Raw genomic sequence first — 18,651 nt, forward strand, 5'->3', positions numbered from 1 at the left:
TGACCCGAACCAGAACCCTCACCACTCCCCCCCTCCTCCCAAACCCTCAACCCCCTGGACCTCCACCCAACGATCGGCTCTCCAGGTTCATAGAAGAAAATCTCTAACCTCCCCCTATCCCCATCCCTCCTATAAGGAAAAAACCCCACCTCCCTAACCCCGCCCTCCAACTCCAGAAACACCGCATCCAGATCCTCCAACAAATTCCCAAAGATCTCCTGCGCGGTATCCCCCCTCGCCGCAACCTTACACAGCACATGGTACTTGGTCCGATTAATCGCCTTATTAGCGAAATTCCCCGTGCGGAGAGAGTGTGCTAGATGCTGCTTCGCGGACCGCAGGATGGCGAAGATGCAGTGCGGATGGTGTCTGTTGATTGGGGTGTGGGCGAGAGTATCGCATTCGGGCATGTTGGTGAGGAGAGTATCGAGTGAGAACCCGATGGTTATGAGGATGAGGTTGTCCAGGGGTGTGTAGAAGAGTTTCTTGTAGTATTCGAAGGTTATTCCGGATTCTTTGAGGCGGAGGCGGCGGGCGAGGATGGGGTCACTGTGGGTGGTTTGGGGAGGGAGGGGGATGGTGGTGGTCGTTGGGTAGAAGGGGTAGAGGTGATGGTCGAGGGTTGGCCAGTGGCTCATGTCGAGGTGGGGATGGAGGTCGTGAAGGAGGGTGGGATAGAGGAGGGTGTCCATGTTTGAGTGTTTTTTTCCCTTGGCCTGCTGAGCAGGGGAGGAGGGAGGAGGGTGAGGGGGGTGAGGGGCCCTGAGGTGGGCAATTTTGGGGTGGTAGAATGCGTTTTATAGTGGTTTTATATTGGGGGGTGGTAGAGTAGGTCTTATGGTGGGAATGGGGATTGGAAATGTGTATCTGCTGTTGTTGCGGGAGTCTCCAGTATAGGGCTTTCACAGGGGAGCTTAGAATGCATGTAGGAGCCTACACATGAGCCTGATGTGCCTAATGGATGCTATACTAGGCCGGTAAGCCAATGATGGATCTTGTTGTGGTCTTCTGTACGTAAAATCATCCATCTGGTCGAGTTTGGTCGGGATTTGCCGTAGATGGTGACTTTATAAAACACCTGCTGCTAACAGAATGGGCCTAGAACATCCTTTCCCTGATTTTAGAGGTGCAGCTGTAATGCTAAGGCTCCATATCATGGTGGCCATATTGTGGCCCTAGGCAGCATGTACTAACACCTACGTTGTCCATTTGCTACTGATTAATCTCCAGGAGCATCAGTTCGAGGTCTGACAATACTCGCATGACAAGAGGTGTAGATAGTCTGTGGTATAAAGTAGGAGTCCTATTCCAGTGCGCATGTGTCCGCCTATATAGCTGAGTGACGCACTCCGTCCTTTTTTTGGTATACTGCGTATACCCATAGGGACTATACTTTGCATGTTGTATCATCTTCATACATAGAGGCATAAGAGCCGGATCTTCACTAACCATACCTTGCAGGTTCATCCGCAGAAGCAGATGTATATACCAGCCCTAAGGGGAAAATCTCCAAAACCTACAAAAACCCTTTATGTACTTGATATAGAGAACTCTAGAAATGTCTGAATGGAACCATGCCGCCGAATACCCTGAGATATCTCCTCAGTACAATTTCATGCTCCATACCTCGAATCCTCTACTGTGATTGAGTCAAATACAGAGTTCACCCACGTACTTTCTCTTATAATGAACAGATCAAGCCCCCTTCTAGTCAGAATCTCTTCAGAACATACAAAATGATCCCCACTACAGCACCCGGATGCCTAAAAAAAATTGAAAGCCCCTGGTGGGGATCGAACCCACAGCCTTAAGATCTCAGAGTAGCTTCGGAGACAGTTAGTAGGGAGTTTCGTTTAAAGGCGTGGTCGGGGGTACTTGCAAGTCTTACGCGCTACCGATTGCGCCACAAGGGCCACTTGTGTGGATCTGCGGCAGAATTAAAAGAATGATAAATATGCTCATGTGTACTGTTAATGATGTATTCTCGAAAGCACACCCTTGAGCGTCTGCATGGCTGCATGTCTTCTTCGATACTGATGTACTGTAGGAGAACCATCACATCTCATCATCTGGATATATGTTCAAAATATGGGTGACGCAAGGCTAATCTCATGGCAGATCTGGGAATCGAAAGATTCTATCTGCATACTTCCAATCAGTGCGAGAGAGAAAGACAGAGGCTGGAGCAATAAGTACAATATATACGTGCATAGCTGAGTAGGAAGATAGATCAAGCAGAGGAGAACTCCGAAAATCTCATGCAAATCATGTTGGTGACTTTTGCTACAATTGTTGAAGTATATCGACTGAAGGTATGTCAGTGGTATAGATCAGATCATGTAAACAGACTTCCTCATTCGACCACACTAGGGCTAGCCCCACTCTAGCCCAATGCGGAGCAGCAAAAACGTGACGGTAACTTTTCCAGACTGGAGCCGCTCATGACTTTAGGTGCTGCAACTACTACAGTTGAACATCACTGCCACCGTTACTATGGAAGGTGCCGATATTATTGAGTCGCCGCGCAAGCGCCTCAAGACCGATAACACTCCTATCACCGAGGATGCTGAGCTTCCTTCCTCCAACGAGGCAATTGCGCCATCGGACGCCGCCAAACTCTCCGCGGAGGAGGCGAGAGAACTCGAGGTTGGAATCACCGAGTTTGTCAGTGGCGATAATGAAGGATTCTATGGCATCCTGAAGAAGAGGTATTTACAGTCCAAACTACGCCAGCATACAGGAGCTTACCGACCTCTTCTACTAGATATACCGACTTCCTCGTCAACGAGATCGTACCGTCCGGCGAAGTCCTGCATCTACACAATATCCCCACCCCGGAAGCAGAACAGGAGAAGCCTAAGCCCGCGGAAACTCCCACGCCCAAACCCGCAGAGAATGACCAACAGGAGAAGCCAGAAGGCTCTGCAGAGAAGGATGCTGCGCCAAGCGCAGAGAACACGGCCGAATTCCAGATCCCCGAGGAAGACATGACCCTCCTTGAATCCCTGTTCGGCGAAGAATCCACCAAAAAGATTGTATCGCTGAACAAGCGAGCCGTCCTCAATCCCAAATCGAAGCCGAGCGACCTACCCAAAATTCCCACTCTTGTTGTCGATGACCGCGACCTGCGCATCAAGATGCACCAGGCCATCCGTCGCATCTTCAAATCGCAACTCGAGTCTCAAACCGATGGCGAAGGAATGATGGTCATTTCTGCTGCGCCAAACCGGAACAACCGCAGTGCGCAGGGTGGACGTAACAATGCACGCCCCCGTGTACCGGTCAATTGGGATGAGCTGGGTGGCCCCTATCTGCACTTTACTCTGTACAAGGAGAACAAGGATACCATGGAGGTCCTCTCGTTCATCTCGCGGCAGCTGAAAATAAACACGAAGAACTTCCAGTTCGCCGGAACCAAGGACCGCCGCGGTGTTACTGTTCAGAGAGCCTGTGCGCACCGTTTACATGCTGAGCGCCTCGCAAAGATCAACCCTACGCTTCGCAATGCTGCTCTTGGCGATTTCGAGCATTGCAAACATGGCCTTGATTTGGGAGATCTGAATGGCAACGAATTCGTCATCAGTCTCCGTGAGTGCGATATTCCGGGTGTTGACTTCAGTGACCGCGAGGCTGCCATTGCGAAGGCAAAGGACGTCGTGGGCACCGCACTACGGAATCTCCGCGAGCGTGGCTACTTCAACTACTTTGGTCTGCAACGTTTCGGTACTTTCGCTACACGCACAGACACAGTCGGCGTCAAGATGCTCCAGGGCGACTTCAAGGGCGCCTGCGATGCTATCCTTCAGTATAGCCCTCATGCTCTGGCTGCCGCTCAGGAGGGCGAGAACTCGACTGCCATGGTCAGCTCCGACGACAAGGCCCGCGCAGAAGCAATCCACATTTTCGAAACAACCGGAAACGCCAACAAGGCTCTTGAGAAGCTTCCTCGGAAATTCGCTGCGGAATCCACTGTCATGCGTCAACTTAGCCGTGCCCAGAACGACTACCTTGGCGCTCTCCAGGCCATCCCTCGTAATCTGCGATTGATGTATGTCCACGCATACCAGTCCTTGGTGTGGAACTTCGCCGCCGGTGAGCGCTGGCGCCTGTACGGCGACAAGGTCGTGGAGGGTGATCTCGTGCTGGTGCACGAGCACAGCGACAAGGAAGACGCCGGAGCAGCTGCCGCTGCGGGCGACGTTGACGCCGATGGCGAAGTCATCATCACCCCGCAGGCGGGAGACAGCGCCTATGTCTCTGAAGGAATCACCCGTGCGCGCGCCTTGACGGCCGAAGAGGCAGCCAGCGGCAAGTACAGCATCTTCGATGTCGTTTTGACCCAGCCCGGCTACGATGTGCTCTACCCGTCCAACAAGATGACGGACTTCTACAAACAGTTCATGGGCAGTGCCCAGGGTGGCGGTCTCGATCCCTTCGACATGCGTCGCAAGTGGAGGGAGGTCAGTCTTACCGGTAGCTACCGCAAGCTGCTCAACCGTCCCGGACCCGACTTCTCCTTCGATGTGCACGTGTATAGCCAGGATGATGAGCAGTTCGTTCAGACCGACTTGGAAAAGCTCCAAGGCAAGAAGGCTGAGACTGAAACACCTGGTGAAGCGACACCGTCCTCCGATGCACAGGAGAAGCTTGCTATTGTGCTCAAGTTCCAGCTTGGTTCGAGCCAGTATGCCACCATGGCTCTGCGGGAGCTGTCCAAGGGTAAAGTTAAGGCCTACCAGCCCGATTTTGGCAAGGGTCGATAGATGATGGATGTATATATAGTATAAGCTATTTTTTGTACATACTGTGGGTATAGATTGACTTGCAACATAAATGAACGCTACGTGATAGGCCCATATAGTCAATGTCTGTTGCAGGAGATTCAAGTAGTATAATTTATTAGACAGAGATCCAGTCTGTATGCTAAACAATTATCCCCATATCTAGAGTAAGTTTCCAACAGACAGCAGATGCGAATAATAAGAGTAGTAAAGAGGAGCAGAGGTAATACCCTCAACCAACAAACTGCCATGGGAGGAAAAGTGGTGGTCAGTGCTCACTTCTTGGGCTGACGTGAGATGAGGGCTAGACTCGGTGATAATATCATCATAAGGCATATCTATTTGTATTTCACTCAACCTTTGCAAATTATGCCTCTTCCAAATTATGGGACAATCGATTTGACGAATAATATAACAATGTATCAATGAGCGAGTCCAACGTCCGCGAGACAGTCACCTCACCGTTTTTAGCTGTACCATGCGGCCACAATCACCTAGTCAAACATCCTGGTCAGACTAAGCAGGCCTTTGGAATAACTAACCGATCCTGCTTCCTTCCTCTGCTTCATGCCCATTGTGGCAAGGTTCATCTTATAGGCTGTTGAATCCTCAATAATTGAACATAGAATACTTATCCGCTACTTCCTCCTTGCCCGATTCTTCCCCAGTTGCCTCCAACTCATATCATGTCCACCCAGCCACTTTCCTCTCATGTAGGAGTCATTGTGAATCCGTCTGCGCGCCGCGTTGCCTGCGACCAGTGTCACACACAAAAGCTGCGGTGCACCAAGCTGGAGGACCGTACAGTGTGCGTTCGATGCCACCGCCTGAACCGGCAATGCATCTGGAGTCCTCCATCACGGAGCGGTCGTCCAGCAAGGATTACTGCCGAGCCTGAACCTAATGCGTGGGCGAAACGTCGCAAACGAGCATCTAATATATCAGAAATGACACCAGAAGAGAACGGTCGCTCGGCTCCTCCTCCTCCTCCTCCTCCTCCTCCTCCTCCTGCTGCTGCTGCTGCTGCTGCTGCTGCTACTGTCGGGATAGCAGGGGTACCGCCGCCATCAGGACCACCATCCATTGCTGAATGGAACATGTTCGATATCTTCAGCTTCGCAAGCTCTCATGATAGCTCGCAGGAGAATGCCATTCCTCCTTTATGGACTCCGGACAGTGTTGTTCCTCCGATGCCCAGTTTAACTGACTTTCTTCAACTGCCTGCCCATGGATTAGCAGGCCTGGGCACTCAACCCGGGATCCGCGAAGATAGGAGTGTACCCTCTGGTTTAGACTCTCTGTGCGACATCACCCGAGAGATCTCCGACGTCAACCTGTCGCTATTGGACCTCGAACAGTCTCTCCACGCCGAGCCATGGGGTCCGATGCTTGCGTCCCCAGCCGCCGTGATCACCAAACTAAGCACCTGTGGCGGTAGTGACCTGCCAGACGACACGCTCGCTCGCGAGTATCCATTGATCAAAATATTCAAGCAAACACAACGTTTCATCGACATTGCAAAGCAAGCAAACGTTTATTTCGCATCACTGCCCGTCCCGTCTGTGTCAGCGACGACCTCGTCCTCCATAGGCCAGGAACCGTCACACCCAGACAGCGACGACACCTCAAGCCAGGGGTCATCACCTATCTCCCCACCAGTGGGCGGGTATCTTCCTCACTCTGCGTCTCCTACCACCACCACGACCCGAGAAGTCCGACCAGCCTACACAGCAAGCAACCGCGATTCACCCACGGCGCTTCTCTTCAGTGCTGGCTACGCGCGGATTCTCGACATTTACCTGACCGTCCTGACACAGACGTCGCATTTCGTCCACGCACTCTCCGTACAGTCGAGGTCCGGGGGCCCGGACTATCGCCAAAAAATGCACCCCGTTATCCCGCAGTTGCAGTGGGGTGGATTCCAACCTGCCAGCTACGGTGCCTTACAGATCTTGATGATCATCCAGGTCATATCCCATCTTCTCACCGAAATTGAGCGCGCCCTTGGTGTCGACGAGTGGGAACGTGGCCTGGTGATGCGCGCGCAATCCCGGTCTGAAGAGAGATCCTCCTCTCACCCTCAGATGCATGGGCAGTCCCATCAGAGGGATGATATCGAGGAAATCTGTGTTTCTGGAGCTGGAAGGGGATTGCTCACCCCTGCTATGATTGAGCTTGTCATTCAAGGGGAGGAGTCAGGAAACAATAAGCGCCGAACGGGGAAGATTGGGGTTTTGCGGAGAGAACTCCGACAGCTGAAGAAGGAGCTTGAGAAGAATATGCATTTTTAGAGTACGGAGCCTGCTACTTTGGTTCGATAATTGTAGCGACTACAACAGGCCATATATATCTACTTGGGCAAGTAAGTCACGGCTTTTCCTCTGAGTATTTTGCCTAAGTGGACGGACTCGAACCAGGGTGTCTGCTAACGTCCAACAGCTCATACATTATGGGGGTAACAAGACCTGATTAACAAAAGAGTCTCGTCATACCATATAACAAGCTACAAACAGTCCATTCAGGATGGTGAACTTGGTTTATAAAGTTGGGAAATGGTTAATGCCTTTATTTTTGGCTGGTTGGAGAATGATTCCTACATCGAAGTTGTTCTTATATGCAGATAACTATTTCAGAGAAGATAGTATTGCTACTATTCGATATTCATGACCTTCCACTGCAATCCCGCCATCTCCAACCGCTGCACATACTGATTTCCCAATGAAGCCGGGGTAAGAACCCCACCTCGCAATTTCTTCACCATTGAGTCTTCGTCATCCTTGCCATCCAAAACTTGCAGCAAGGCCAGTGCAGCTTCACTAACTAGTATAGCACAGACGCTATACACATCCGTCTCCATGCGCATGACACCCAAGACCCTCGGTCCGCCTCCATCAGCCGCCGCAACCGTGGCCTTCCACTCCACGAAATGCTTCTCCCCAGGCTTCAACTGCGGCCCTGTCCCCGGCTGCGGCGCAAGCCACCTCATCAGCGACCTGAGAGGCCGGAATAGCACAGTGCAGACAAGCACCACGGACATGACTAGAAACGAAGACCACGCGTGCAGCCACCCCGGCGCAGCTGTATAGCCGTGGTAGCTGAACTGATCACCATATTGCTCGGTGCGGTCCCCATACCGCTGGAAGAGTGACCAGGTGCGCATGACGACAAGTTGCTCCGCTACTGCAGAGGGGTTGAAGGTGAGGTCGCCGAGGAAGCAGTTCCGTTGGACGGGGAGTTTCGGTGCGGTAGGATGGGGTCGGTGTGGTCCGGCGTCTGGGATACAGGATGCAAGTGGGGAACTGGCGGCCAGTATCTGTCGGAGAGAGTATGTCTCCAGGCCGGCGAGGATGCTTTCGATAACGCCTCCGCTGTGGCCGGTCCAGGAGTGTTGGATTGTAGAAATCATGGGACCTAGAGGTCGGCGGATTCGCCGGGATAGGAGGAGTGTCACTAGGTCTGGGGGGGTTGCTGCGACGGCGCAGTGGGGGATGATCTGCTTTTGTTAATTTATCTCTCTTTTATATAGTCGCACTGGGGAAGAGAGGGATTGGGGGGATACAATTGCCTTGTTCGCCATCGCTTTTTCGTGCCATTGTGCTGCTAACTGCTGCGTCCAGACAGGTTCCCCTGTGCAATCCACATACGCGGTGGACTTCTCTATACAGGCTGTCACGACAGGCGTTCCGTACTTGCAATAAGGCTATATACCGTCTGTCAGGTTCAATTTGGTGATAATCCGGTACGATATAGCCAGGTACATACTCCGACTGTATTGAGCACAAGACGTGTTTGGGATGCAATGTACTTCAAGTCCTCGTCGCTATTGGTGGCCACCAGGATATTAAGCAGCTTGCTGTGGGATTGAGTCTGATCCAAGGAGTCAACAAGGACTGTCAGCTTCTGCTCATTGCGTCCGGCAACTGCCCATCGGAGGGTTGTTGGACCGTGAGTCCACAGGTACTGCACCACCAGTGAACCCACGTAGCCGGTGGCACCATATACAATTATATCATAAGGGCGTTTCATCTTGACACGGAACATCAGTGACAAAATGAAGGAGGAGAATTGATATGACCGAATGGTCCCATTTCATAAATACAATGAAGGAGGAGATGGCAATCCTCCCTGCTAACCACTTTGGGTAAAACCCGCCGAATGTGCATCTCAAGTACATTTCTGCTGAGGTATAAGGAGTGTCCACGAGGAAGTATATATGGCGGTAACCGCGTTATTCATTTATCTGTGCATTAAGCTGAATTTAACTAATTGTTGCTGTATATGTGTTGTTCATTCCTTACGTTCGGTGCGTTTTGACCTAAACGGGAGTTCACCGAAGCCGAACATAATGATATGAATATCATACGATTCTCGCCGACTACTACTATGAAACTGACGCGGACATATGCTATTCTGAGGATACTTCATCAAATCCATTGATTCAAGACATTATCATGATACACGCATAAAGCCCTAATTACAACAGACGAGCACAGTAAACTAGTTGACTAGTGCTTTCCAGATATAGAACAGCAGAATCATACGAATAGACTGCTTTGGTAAGGCCCACTTTTACCTAGTTAAAACATGAATAAACAAAACTTTGATTGTAGTAGCTGGAGAAACGAAGTTTATCAAGGTTCTATTGAGCGTCGTCTTCAAATATGGGGCAAATTGTTCATATGCGTGATTAATACCTTCTTAGCCCGCCCTACCTGAAAGAGATACCCCTTACAGATGAAGATTTACAAAATAAAAAGCGCACCCTTCTTCTAATTAGCAGCCATGTATATAAGCGCCGAATTAGTGAAATAAAGTCGATGCAACCACGCACGAAGGTCCGAGCACCGTACATCGATCGAATCGGAGCCTTCCTACAACCGCCCATCTTCAGATAAAGCCCACCACAGTCACTTATGCTTCACTGCCACACCAAGAAATCACACCATAGCCTAGGTTATACCCATATCCTTCCTTTCCCATCATGGCCAATGAACAGCAAATCGAACTCCTCCAAGCCGAAGTCGACGAGAATGACCAAAGCTTCTTCCGCCTCTTAGTTAACGGCCAATCCATCAAGTACATCACCGTTGAACCCGGTATCTACAGCACAGAGGAGATGTGTTTCGGTCCGTCTTTAATTTCCATTCTACCGGATTTTCCCTCTGGAGATTGGAACGAAGGCTTAGTTTCCAGAGACGCAAACGATACTCAACCGTGCTTTACATCCATCAAATGGACCCAGTTTCCCGGGGTCCAAGACATCTGGCATGGGACTCAAGTCGACTACTTGGATCTTACGGTGGAAAGGAAATTACGGACGGGAGTTTATAAGGTCAAATGTCCACAGTACGATAATGTTGTCGTCGCCAAGTTCGCGCGGTTTCCCTGGGAGGTCCAGTACATTGGAAATGAAACTACGGCGTATCAGTGGATATCGGGTCATGGTATTGGGCCTGGGTTCCTTGGTCACGTAACGGAGAGTGGACGCGTGATTGGGTTTCTGATTGAATATATAGGAGGTGCGCGGCATGCAGGGATTCGGGATGTTGAGAGCTGCAGGGAGGTACTGGGGCGGCTGCATGATCTGGGGGTTTGTCATGGGGATACGAATGCATTTAATTTTCTTATCTGTGGTGGGAAAGCTACGTTGATTGACTTTGATACCGCTCGAAAATGTAATGATCGGGTTGTGCTTGTTCAAGAGATGGATGGCTTAGCTGCGTGCTTGGACGATCGATCTGGTAGAGGGGGTGGTGGCCTTCTCTGAACATTGTTGGGTACTAGGATCAGATGAGTTCAATTTGTAGAGCCTGGCAATCGGTAGTTGGCAGGGATTCTACTCTGCGTTGAGCACTAACCCTGTGATGCCCCACCCGATAATGTCGGGACAGTTATAGTGATAATAGCCATACAGTGTGACATGGCTATGCAACGATATATATACTAATGATACATGACCCATCAATGAGCCAAGCGGACTGCTAACACATCAGTCAAGACCTCCGCTCAACGGGGCTTGGTGTTCAAAGGAAGAGGCGGCGGCGTCGGGGCTGACCCGGCGACAGGCGTTGAACGCATCCCCGCCTTCTTTGGAGGAGGTGGTGGCGGCGGAGCCTTTCTTTTACTCAATGCATCCGTGTCAACACTGGATGTCGAGCTATTTGCATTCGGGTGAGGTGGCACCGGAGGTGCTTGAGTGCTTGGAGTCTTCTGGTCGTCAAAAAACTTGTTGACTCGCTGGGAAATCCCGTACTTCTCGTTCAGCCCATTCAGCTTCTGTTTTCCCGCTTGGATCTTGTCGTTATGTCGCTCCCGAAATTCACTGACTGTAGAGGAGCCACTTCTGGGCTCCGGGCTGGATACAGACTGGGCCGTGCTGCCATTCGTATAAGTTCGTGCTGGCGGCGGGGGAGGAGCAGGAGAGCTCGAGGAGGTGGTCCTCAATTGCGAGAAACGTGATTGCAATTCGTTCACCGGTGCTTGACCGACGGAGCCTGCAATTGCCGGGGATGCAGTCCCGGGAGAACTGCTATCTCTTCCCCATTGACCGGCACTATTTCCTATTCCAAGTGCAGGTACTGACACACCAGCTTGGGAAAGGCGGGAAGCAGCGCCTTGGTTTATGTATTCTTCGGCATGCGAAGGGGTCTGAGAATGGGGAGAGTAAGCTGGGGGTGGGGTAGGCGGGTGCGGGGATGGAGTCGAATTGTTGCGAGAAGGAAGTCGCGGCGGAAGATTGGGTTTGGGTCTGGAACTGGGGGGTGGTATGGAATCTGCTGGAGAACCCATGCGTCTGACTGGGGGCGGCGGAAGGTTAGAGGTGTCCAGACCCGTCCGGTTTGCACGATATGGCAGCGGTGGGGGTGCTGGTTTTTGAGCAGCCTCCTCCTGTATTTGTATTTGTTGCTGCTGTTCTTGCATTTGAGCATTTTGGCGATCTATCTGTTCTTGTGGCAACGGAGCACCTAGACCTCTCCGATCCGGCGTTGTCTCATTCGGCAGAGCGGCAGCGCCATGATATTTGATATGCTTCGGCGGTGGTCCAAAAGATGCTGGGTCCTTGAGCGAAGAAAGAGGTGCCGAGACATGCTCTTCACGATCGTTGGTGTTGTCCTTCCCCTTCCCCATCCATCCTGCCTAGAATGAGGTAATTTCACATCAGCTAGTGGCCTGATTGGAGCCGGGGGTGGAAGACACTAACCACTTGATTTATGCCTTTAAAGTCATTCCTCCAACTTTCCTTCTTTCCATCCTTACCCTTAGGGTGCCAGCCCTCTTTCATTACCCCCTTGAGTCCACTCATGATTCTGTAACAGCGGCGTTGAACCAGCAAATAAGTTGTTTCAGTGGAGTACTTAGGTAGTTGCAATGACGCCGATCCGACCGGGACCGGAGAGATAAGAAGAGCGAGGCAGTGCCGTGGCACTAGTCCCTTTTTGGTGGGCGGTCCGCACTCCACCCCGCGCCTAACCGGATCCGGCCATCTCCAATTTCCGGGGTCATGTGATGGCCGTTCGCTGGATTTACGAACTGCTTCAAGTCATGCATTGCTCCTGCTTACTCTTCTTACATACTTCAACTGCATAACTAAGTTATTTTCGTCCCACAAACACACCGGCTGGTCATCCGGGGTATGCGATGATCTCATATCATCCCTGGGGTCTCCTTAGGCCACAGTATAACTGGCTGTCTGCGACGGTCAAGGATCCTTTGGCCCCCATGTCGGGGCCACGCAACGCTGCTACGTCTCCGTTCTCTTAACACGACAAACTAATGCGTCGATCAGACTAGCGGGCCGATGATTGGAGCTAAGTCACTCCCTCTCAGGGCTACCAAATTCGCGGCCCTATTAGCACCATCCCACCTCGCAGCCAAAGAAAATTATTATTGTTTGGATGCCTGCTAGGCGCCTTGTCTTTGTATCTCATAGGGCAGATATATAAACGGTCCCGGTCCACGACAGCGCTAGATGGAACCGCCCTCCCAGACTAAACCGCCTGTCAATGTCGGCGCCTATCGTAGTTAGTTACTCCGTACTAACTGAGCCTCGGGGAGGAGAGGCTTGTCCGTTGTTTCGTCTCTGTTGACTAACGGATGCGAGATGCATGCGTGTCGTCCTGGATGGTGGGCAGCGCTTCGTGCTGTGCCGCCAACTTTACTGCTGATTGGCAGTGAGCGACCCTCCGTCCGAATCTATACTTGGTACCCTCAGTAGTCCTTCACTAGGAGCTGCTGCGCCATGTCAGCCTTCCTTTGTGTTAGCTTGGGCAGTTTTCTTTCCCCATCTTTATTTCCCGGGCAGGATCCGTGCTTTTCTTTTATTTCTCCCCGTATGTTCTCATTTCTCACATACGCATAGGCGCGTATAGGCTCTTTGTTTGCTCTGTGACTGGCATGTCTGGGTGTTCCCGACGTACATTAGTATAGAAAGCTTTCTCAACAAGAGCCTACAGAATCAGCCCGAGGGCTCCCATGTGGTAGGTCCATTCTCATACGTGAATCTCAGGTGTTCCATTGTTTAATCATGGCTATAGTCGAGTCCGGCATATCCCACCTTGTTCAATAAAAGATCGCCCTTGTGTAGGGCCACTACATTCCTTAAGATTTATCACCACTGCCCACCTTCCTTTGTATCCCGGCACGACGCACATATAAAGCCCCCATTGTTCTGCACCACCACGTAGGCGGGATAAAACCAGTCGAGAACAGAATTTGAGCATTGGCAAAATGGCCGGCATAGGCGGAGGCTCTAACTACAACCCTGGCGGGGAGTCAGAATTCACCACGCAGGACCCATGGGGATCGGAGCACACTACCACAGCAACGTATTATCCTGGAGAAACCACCAGGACCACCACCCAGCAATGGACCCCGATCACCACTAGTGAGTCAAGCTCACAACCCACCACTGCCACCGCAACTGCAACCCATTCATCCTCAACCTCCTCGAGTACCTCCACCTCTACCGCTGTCAAAAGCACCAGCAGCTCCGGCAGTTCTAGCAGCAACAACCAAACCATCGCTATAGCGGTTCCCGTTGCAGTCGTTGGCGCAGCTATCATCGCACTTCTACTATTCTTCATTCTAAGACGCAGGCGTCAAAAGCGCAACCGTGCCACCATATCACAGACCAACATCAATCAACCCCCAGTCAGCATGGGCGCAGTCCCTCGCCAAGTACGATCACCTCCACAACAGCAACGACCACAGCAAGCAGCAAACGGCGCAACATGGGAATTTGCGCCCACAAATTCCCACGACATCCCCTTCACGGGTCCCATCCCAGGTCGCCCTGTTCCGCAAGAACCCGAGCATATCAACCCTACGAACAATCATCCCCGCGACTTTAGCCCACCAAGTACGAATAACCACAACTTTCATACCGCTGCTACCGCCGCAGCCGCAGCCGCAGCAGGAGCAGGAGCAGGAGCAGCCGCAGCAGCAGCAGCAGAAGTCCCCAACAGAGACAACAACAATCCCGAGAGAAGCCCCCAGCCCACCATGCCAGCCGCCTGGCCCTCCCCCGAAGCAAGACTTGACCGTCCAATATCGCCCTTTGATCATCCACTCGACGACGCAGTATCTGAGATATCACGTCGATCGTATACCCATGCTAGGGATATGGATGATGTATCGTCTGTATCGTCATTTGAAGATGATGAGCGAAGGCCGGCTATGCGTCGTTGAAATTACCTTTTCACTCAAGAAAAATTTATTCATTTGATACTTTTTCTCTCGTTTCCAATTAGCAAGCGATCTTCAATTCAGTTTTGGAAGATAAATATACCAAGTTGCTACCATTCGCTTTCGATGCTTTGTCTACGTTCTTGTCTTGTCATGTGAAGATACGTACGTGCATGCATACATACATACCCACTCTCGCTTTTGTATATACATGCATCTTAGTATGTGGAATACGGAAACTGGTACTTTGATGGATTGTGGATTAACAGACGGGGTTCTGCGTGTGGAGGCGTTCATAAGGGAGTACTTACTTGAATCAAAATGCCGGATTGGAAATCGCACTTCTTTTATTCCGACACTAGTCGGTGACATGCCACGCTTGTGTCATTATCCAGTAATACTAGGCTTATGTATCCTGTATTCGAGGACGATGAGGAGTAACAGAATCTTGCTAGTAATACTACCGAATAATACGAGGCCTCTCAGTTGAGCATGTACTCTGTTATGGAACTGCTGTCTTCCCTCTAATCCTGGTGTTAACGGGAAACAGTAAGCTACGACCACAGAAGCTGCTAATATTCGAACACACGCCAGTGAGTCGATACATGATGAACTCCAGACTTGACGGCATGACCTTGATGATCATCATAGAGAAACACGAGTGATGTGCGTTCTGACCCGCTAGGCTCAGAATCCTTGTCTACTGACAAACGTCTAACTGGGCAGCTTCTCGTGTAAACCTAGAGTTGTGCTTAGGGCAATTCCTGCCAGGCAATTGCGTTTCTACTACAAATAGTACGTCAGGTACTTGCCAGTATCTACTTGTCCTTCTGGCCAATGAGGGCCGGATTCGTCGAGTCAATGATGGTTGGGTGATGTCAGTCGCTGAGTCAGCACCACGAGTCATGGTGCAGTCACGGGATCCACTGTGCTGCTTCTGGAAGGCCGGAAATCGAATTGTTGGAGAAAACCAAATCCTTAAATGGCGTGGTTGGAATGGCTGTCACTTCCGCTGGTTGATGTCATGCCGTTTTAAGGCAACTCAATTCATTTCTGGGTGTGTTGTCCTAGGTGATTGATAAAGAAAAGGGAGTGTATTGGGGCAATGGGAGATGTTGTACTACTTTGTTTTCATGCGGTTGAGAGCAATTGCGGAGGGTGACCTGTTCGGTTTGTTTGTCGAGGCGGAGAAATATTCAGTGAATCCGGGCCGGTCATCATGTGAGTGGGAGAGACAAGATCTTATATCATCTCCAACAAATGCAGTCAGCTTGTATAGGATGAAGGATGACTTCCTTCAAGGGGGAAGACCCCCCAAACCCCCATGCAATTCCAATGCCAATCCATCATCATCATCATCTTTATCAGTATCTTTCACAAGCATGCCAGAGCTCTCCAGTAACCACTTTGTTGGGCCGAGGCTTGAAGGTTGGCCGAATTCCCAACAAAACGCTGCGCGGCTCCACTCGCCGCGATCATCGTGACTCTCATTGATCCACGGTCCAACTGCAATCCGGAGATTGACTGACCTCAATTATGAATTAATCACATCGGCCTTGCTTTAACTCCTTGTCACCAGCGATCACCGTTCGTTCGACCAACCGTTGCCTATCCTCCTCCTCCCTCTCCCCTCCTCCACGCTCGCGTAAGGTTTTGGTCGCGCCTTACAATTGCTGCTTATCCCCAGTTCACAGCGGGATTTGCGCCATCTCCCCTCCAGTCGTGCGAGTGGACTTGCTTGCTTGGCCTGGAAATTTTTCTGGTGATTTTCTTCTTTTCGGCTCGGGCTAACTGAATTGTCCCACCATTTCTTTTTAAAGAGGTCAATTCTCACCCTCTCTTCCCTCCTGATTCTTTTCTTCAAACTCCCATCCGTATCTTTTCCCTTATCGTCGGGTCGTCCCAAAGTCGCACGAAATCGCGTCCCGACCATGTACGACTTCACCGTCCACGGCGAGGCGAACCCGGCCGTCATTCGCATCGGCCTACCTCCTTCGTCCCTCTTGAAATTCCCTCCCAGCGAGCTCCCGGCCACTGTCCCCGCCCCTGTGATCTCCGAGCCGACATGGAACCAGCCCTTCAACATCCCCCCGACGCTCTACAACAAGCTACTGGACGTGCGCGTTCCGATCACAATTGCGAGTGTGTACGCTGTGACCGTGGTCCTCGTCAATCGCATCAACAAGAGCCGGGGTTACAAGCCTTATGGATTCAGTCAGACGCGTCTTTTCAAGCTGTTCGTCATCCTCCACAACGTTTTCCTGGCCATTTACTCGGCATGGACTTTTGCGGGCATGATCCGTGCGTTCCGCAGCTCGTGGCCCAGTCGGGATGATCCCAACTACGTCGCAGCTGTTGCCGATACGCTGTGCAAGATCAATGGACCCCGTGGTTACGGTAACGCGGCTACGTACGACTCTACTGTCGACCAGTGGACTTTCCGCAACCCCGAGTTCAGCCTGGCTGCAGGCGGTGTTCCGGACCCCTCTGATCTTGGTCGTCTCTGGAATGAGGGTCTGGCCTTCCTCGGCTGGATTTTCTACCTGTCCAAGTTCTACGAGGTTCTTGATACCGTCATTATCCTGGCCAAGGGTAAGAAGAGCTCGACCCTGCAGACTTACCATCACGCCGGTGCCATGATGTGCATGTGGGCCGGTATCCGTTACGTCGCAGCTCCTATCTGGATCTTCACCTTGGTCAACTCTGGAATTCATGCTTTGATGGTATGTGAAGTCCCTCTCGGGTTGTTTTTGATTTGTTGCTCATATGCCCTGACCGTCCATTGCAGTACACCTACTACACTGTGACTGCCCTGCGCATTCGCGTCCCCACCGTAATCAAGAGATCCTTGACCACCATGCAAATCACCCAGTTTATCATTGGCTCCACCATGGCTGCCTCTTACCTGTTCTTCAGCTACACTCTTCCTGTGGGCCAGACCGCTCCGGCCTCTCCTGTTGACACCCCAACTGTGCCGGCTGGTACCGCCGGTGCTGGACTTGGGCCATGGCTCAAGAAGCTCGGGTTCCGCGCTGCGGGTGCGGAAGGTATTGCCGAGAATGTGGGCGTTCCGGAAGCTGCTGCTGGTGCGCGCGTCCTCCATGTCGGACCGATGGTGACCTGTATGGACACCAGTGGCCAGGGTTTCGCTATCTGGCTCAACGTGATGTACCTTCTGCCCTTGACCTACCTCTTTGCCCGGTTCTTCGTTCGCTCGTATCTCTACCGCAAGGAGCCCGGTCCCCGTCAGCCGACTCAGTTGCACGCCGCTGAGAAAGCCGGAATGGATGCCCTGAGAGGCGTGAGTCGCGAGATCCGCAAGGCCGTCGAGGTCAACGGAGAGACCAGTGAAGCTACCGAAGATGAGGCTGTGAACAAGATCCAGGCCCTCCGGGCACAGAAGAACCAGCAGAAGCCTGCTGAGAACTCTCCTATTCGCACCCGCGCAACTGCTGCCAAGCAGAAATCGCGTGTCGCGGGCAGTGATGCTGACTCCGACTCGGGTTTCTCGACCGTCAGCGGCAAGAAGGGTGCCAAGAAGGCGACTAAGGAAGAGCTTCAGAGCTCGACCATTGTCGTGGACACTAAAGACTCCAACCCCTACGAGGTTCTGGATCGCTCTGCCTAAGTCTTCGGCAGCGCTGGTTATGGGTGACTTCTCTGGAGCCCTAAACCAGTATAGAAGGATAAAACTATTCTTACGAAGATCAACTCGAGGTGACATAACCTGTTGCCTCGGCCCGAATCGCGAAATCGGCCTTTCATCGTGGCGGTTCGGGGATGTACGATACGTCGGTCGGTATCCCTCGGGATTCATCGACCATCCTGCAAGATGCAGGACCCGCGGTTTTCCCCCCGCCGGGCCCGGGTTGGTTCCTGTCTGATGGCCCACGGTATCTGATGTGGTCGCCGTCAGGCTAGCAGCCTATCCACGGGCCCGGTTACATACGGTTTCTTAATGTACTTTGCTTCTCTTGGACAGCTTCTCTTGGATTATTGTCTTCCTTGTTTCACCCCCGCTGTTCATAATCTTTCCCCGTTTACCTGGTGACAGATCCCTATTATTGTGTGTGTACATACTTCTTTTTGGAACCTCATCCACTGTTGGACATGGAGGCTGTTGGTTAAGGTGTCGGAATGGAATTGGAAAAGTTTTTGTAATTTAGTCAACAGAAATCGTTTGGAA

At 51.6% G+C, this 18,651-nt stretch overlaps 8 protein-coding genes and 1 non-coding gene across 9 annotated transcripts; 5 read left to right on the plus strand and 4 right to left on the minus strand.

Annotated features, from left to right (window-relative positions):
* Positions 1–20: 20 nt before the first annotated feature.
* BO88DRAFT_325184 (uncharacterized protein) lies at positions 21–692 on the minus strand (the record flags this gene model as incomplete). Its single annotated transcript, XM_025702482.1, has 1 exon — positions 21–692. A coding segment is annotated over one exon (672 nt), but the record flags the coding sequence as incomplete, so codon positions are not given.
* Positions 693–1,778: 1,086 nt separating this feature from the next.
* Positions 1,779–1,913, minus strand: BO88DRAFT_t31. Its single transcript has one exon. It is a non-coding gene; the product is annotated as a tRNA-Ala (tRNA).
* A 544-nt stretch (positions 1,914–2,457) lies between these two features.
* On the plus strand, positions 2,458–4,915 carry BO88DRAFT_377562 (pseudouridine synthase PUS7). The gene is made up of 2 exons (XM_025704406.1): positions 2,458–2,708; positions 2,765–4,915. Exons 1-2 carry the CDS (start codon positions 2,494–2,496, stop codon positions 4,761–4,763), a joined length of 2,214 nt encoding a protein of 737 aa, XP_025568184.1. The 5' UTR covers positions 2,458–2,493; the 3' UTR covers positions 4,764–4,915.
* Positions 4,916–5,448: 533 nt separating this feature from the next.
* BO88DRAFT_459813 (Zn(II)2Cys6 transcription factor domain-containing protein) lies at positions 5,449–7,072 on the plus strand (the record flags this gene model as incomplete). The annotated part of the gene is made up of 1 exon (XM_025711099.1): positions 5,449–7,072. The coding sequence occupies exon 1, from the start codon at positions 5,468–5,470 to the stop codon at positions 7,070–7,072; it is 1,605 nt and encodes a 534-aa protein (XP_025568185.1). The 5' UTR covers positions 5,449–5,467.
* A 359-nt stretch (positions 7,073–7,431) lies between these two features.
* On the minus strand, positions 7,432–8,807 carry BO88DRAFT_439877 (uncharacterized protein; the record flags this gene model as incomplete). Its single annotated transcript, XM_025709739.1, has 3 exons — positions 7,432–8,274; positions 8,341–8,481; positions 8,544–8,807. The coding sequence occupies 3 exons, from the start codon at positions 8,805–8,807 to the stop codon at positions 7,432–7,434; spliced, it is 1,248 nt and encodes a 415-aa protein (XP_025568186.1).
* Positions 8,808–9,730: 923 nt separating this feature from the next.
* On the plus strand, positions 9,731–10,548 carry BO88DRAFT_377568 (alpha-galactosidase A precursor; the record flags this gene model as incomplete). Its single annotated transcript, XM_025704407.1, has 1 exon — positions 9,731–10,548. Exon 1 carries the CDS (start codon positions 9,763–9,765, stop codon positions 10,546–10,548), a length of 786 nt encoding a protein of 261 aa, XP_025568187.1. The 5' UTR covers positions 9,731–9,762.
* A 239-nt stretch (positions 10,549–10,787) lies between these two features.
* Positions 10,788–12,084, minus strand: BO88DRAFT_420830 (uncharacterized protein; the record flags this gene model as incomplete). The annotated part of the gene is made up of 2 exons (XM_025708468.1): positions 10,788–11,918; positions 11,983–12,084. 2 exons carry the CDS (start codon positions 12,082–12,084, stop codon positions 10,788–10,790), a joined length of 1,233 nt encoding a protein of 410 aa, XP_025568188.1.
* A 1,228-nt stretch (positions 12,085–13,312) lies between these two features.
* On the plus strand, positions 13,313–14,534 carry BO88DRAFT_9743 (uncharacterized protein). The gene has a single exon (XM_025713298.1). It carries the CDS (start codon positions 13,509–13,511, stop codon positions 14,466–14,468), a length of 960 nt encoding a protein of 319 aa, XP_025568189.1. The 5' UTR covers positions 13,313–13,508; the 3' UTR covers positions 14,469–14,534.
* A 1,862-nt stretch (positions 14,535–16,396) lies between these two features.
* Positions 16,397–18,093, plus strand: BO88DRAFT_329408 (elongation of very long chain fatty acids protein; the record flags this gene model as incomplete). The annotated part of the gene is made up of 2 exons (XM_025702600.1): positions 16,397–17,188; positions 17,254–18,093. The coding sequence occupies 2 exons, from the start codon at positions 16,397–16,399 to the stop codon at positions 18,091–18,093; spliced, it is 1,632 nt and encodes a 543-aa protein (XP_025568190.1).
* Positions 18,094–18,651: the final 558 nt, after the last annotated feature.

This window comes from Aspergillus vadensis (assembly GCF_003184925.1).
Source record: "Aspergillus vadensis CBS 113365 unplaced genomic scaffold BO88scaffold_1, whole genome shotgun sequence".
NCBI lineage: Eukaryota > Fungi > Ascomycota > Eurotiomycetes > Eurotiales > Aspergillaceae > Aspergillus > Aspergillus vadensis.

Bases quoted from the DNA above. Each gene is read 5' to 3' on its own strand.
- BO88DRAFT_377562 (XM_025704406.1), top strand. From the start codon at position 2,494: ATGGAAGGTGCCGATATTATTGAGTCGCCGCGCAAGCGCCTCAAGACC. The intron at 2,709-2,764 runs GTATTTACAGTC...CTCTTCTACTAG, and splicing joins TATGGCATCCTGAAGAAGAG to ATATACCGACTTCCTCGTCA.
- BO88DRAFT_9743 (XM_025713298.1), top strand. From the start codon at position 13,509: ATGGCCGGCATAGGCGGAGGCTCTAACTACAACCCTGGCGGGGAGTCA.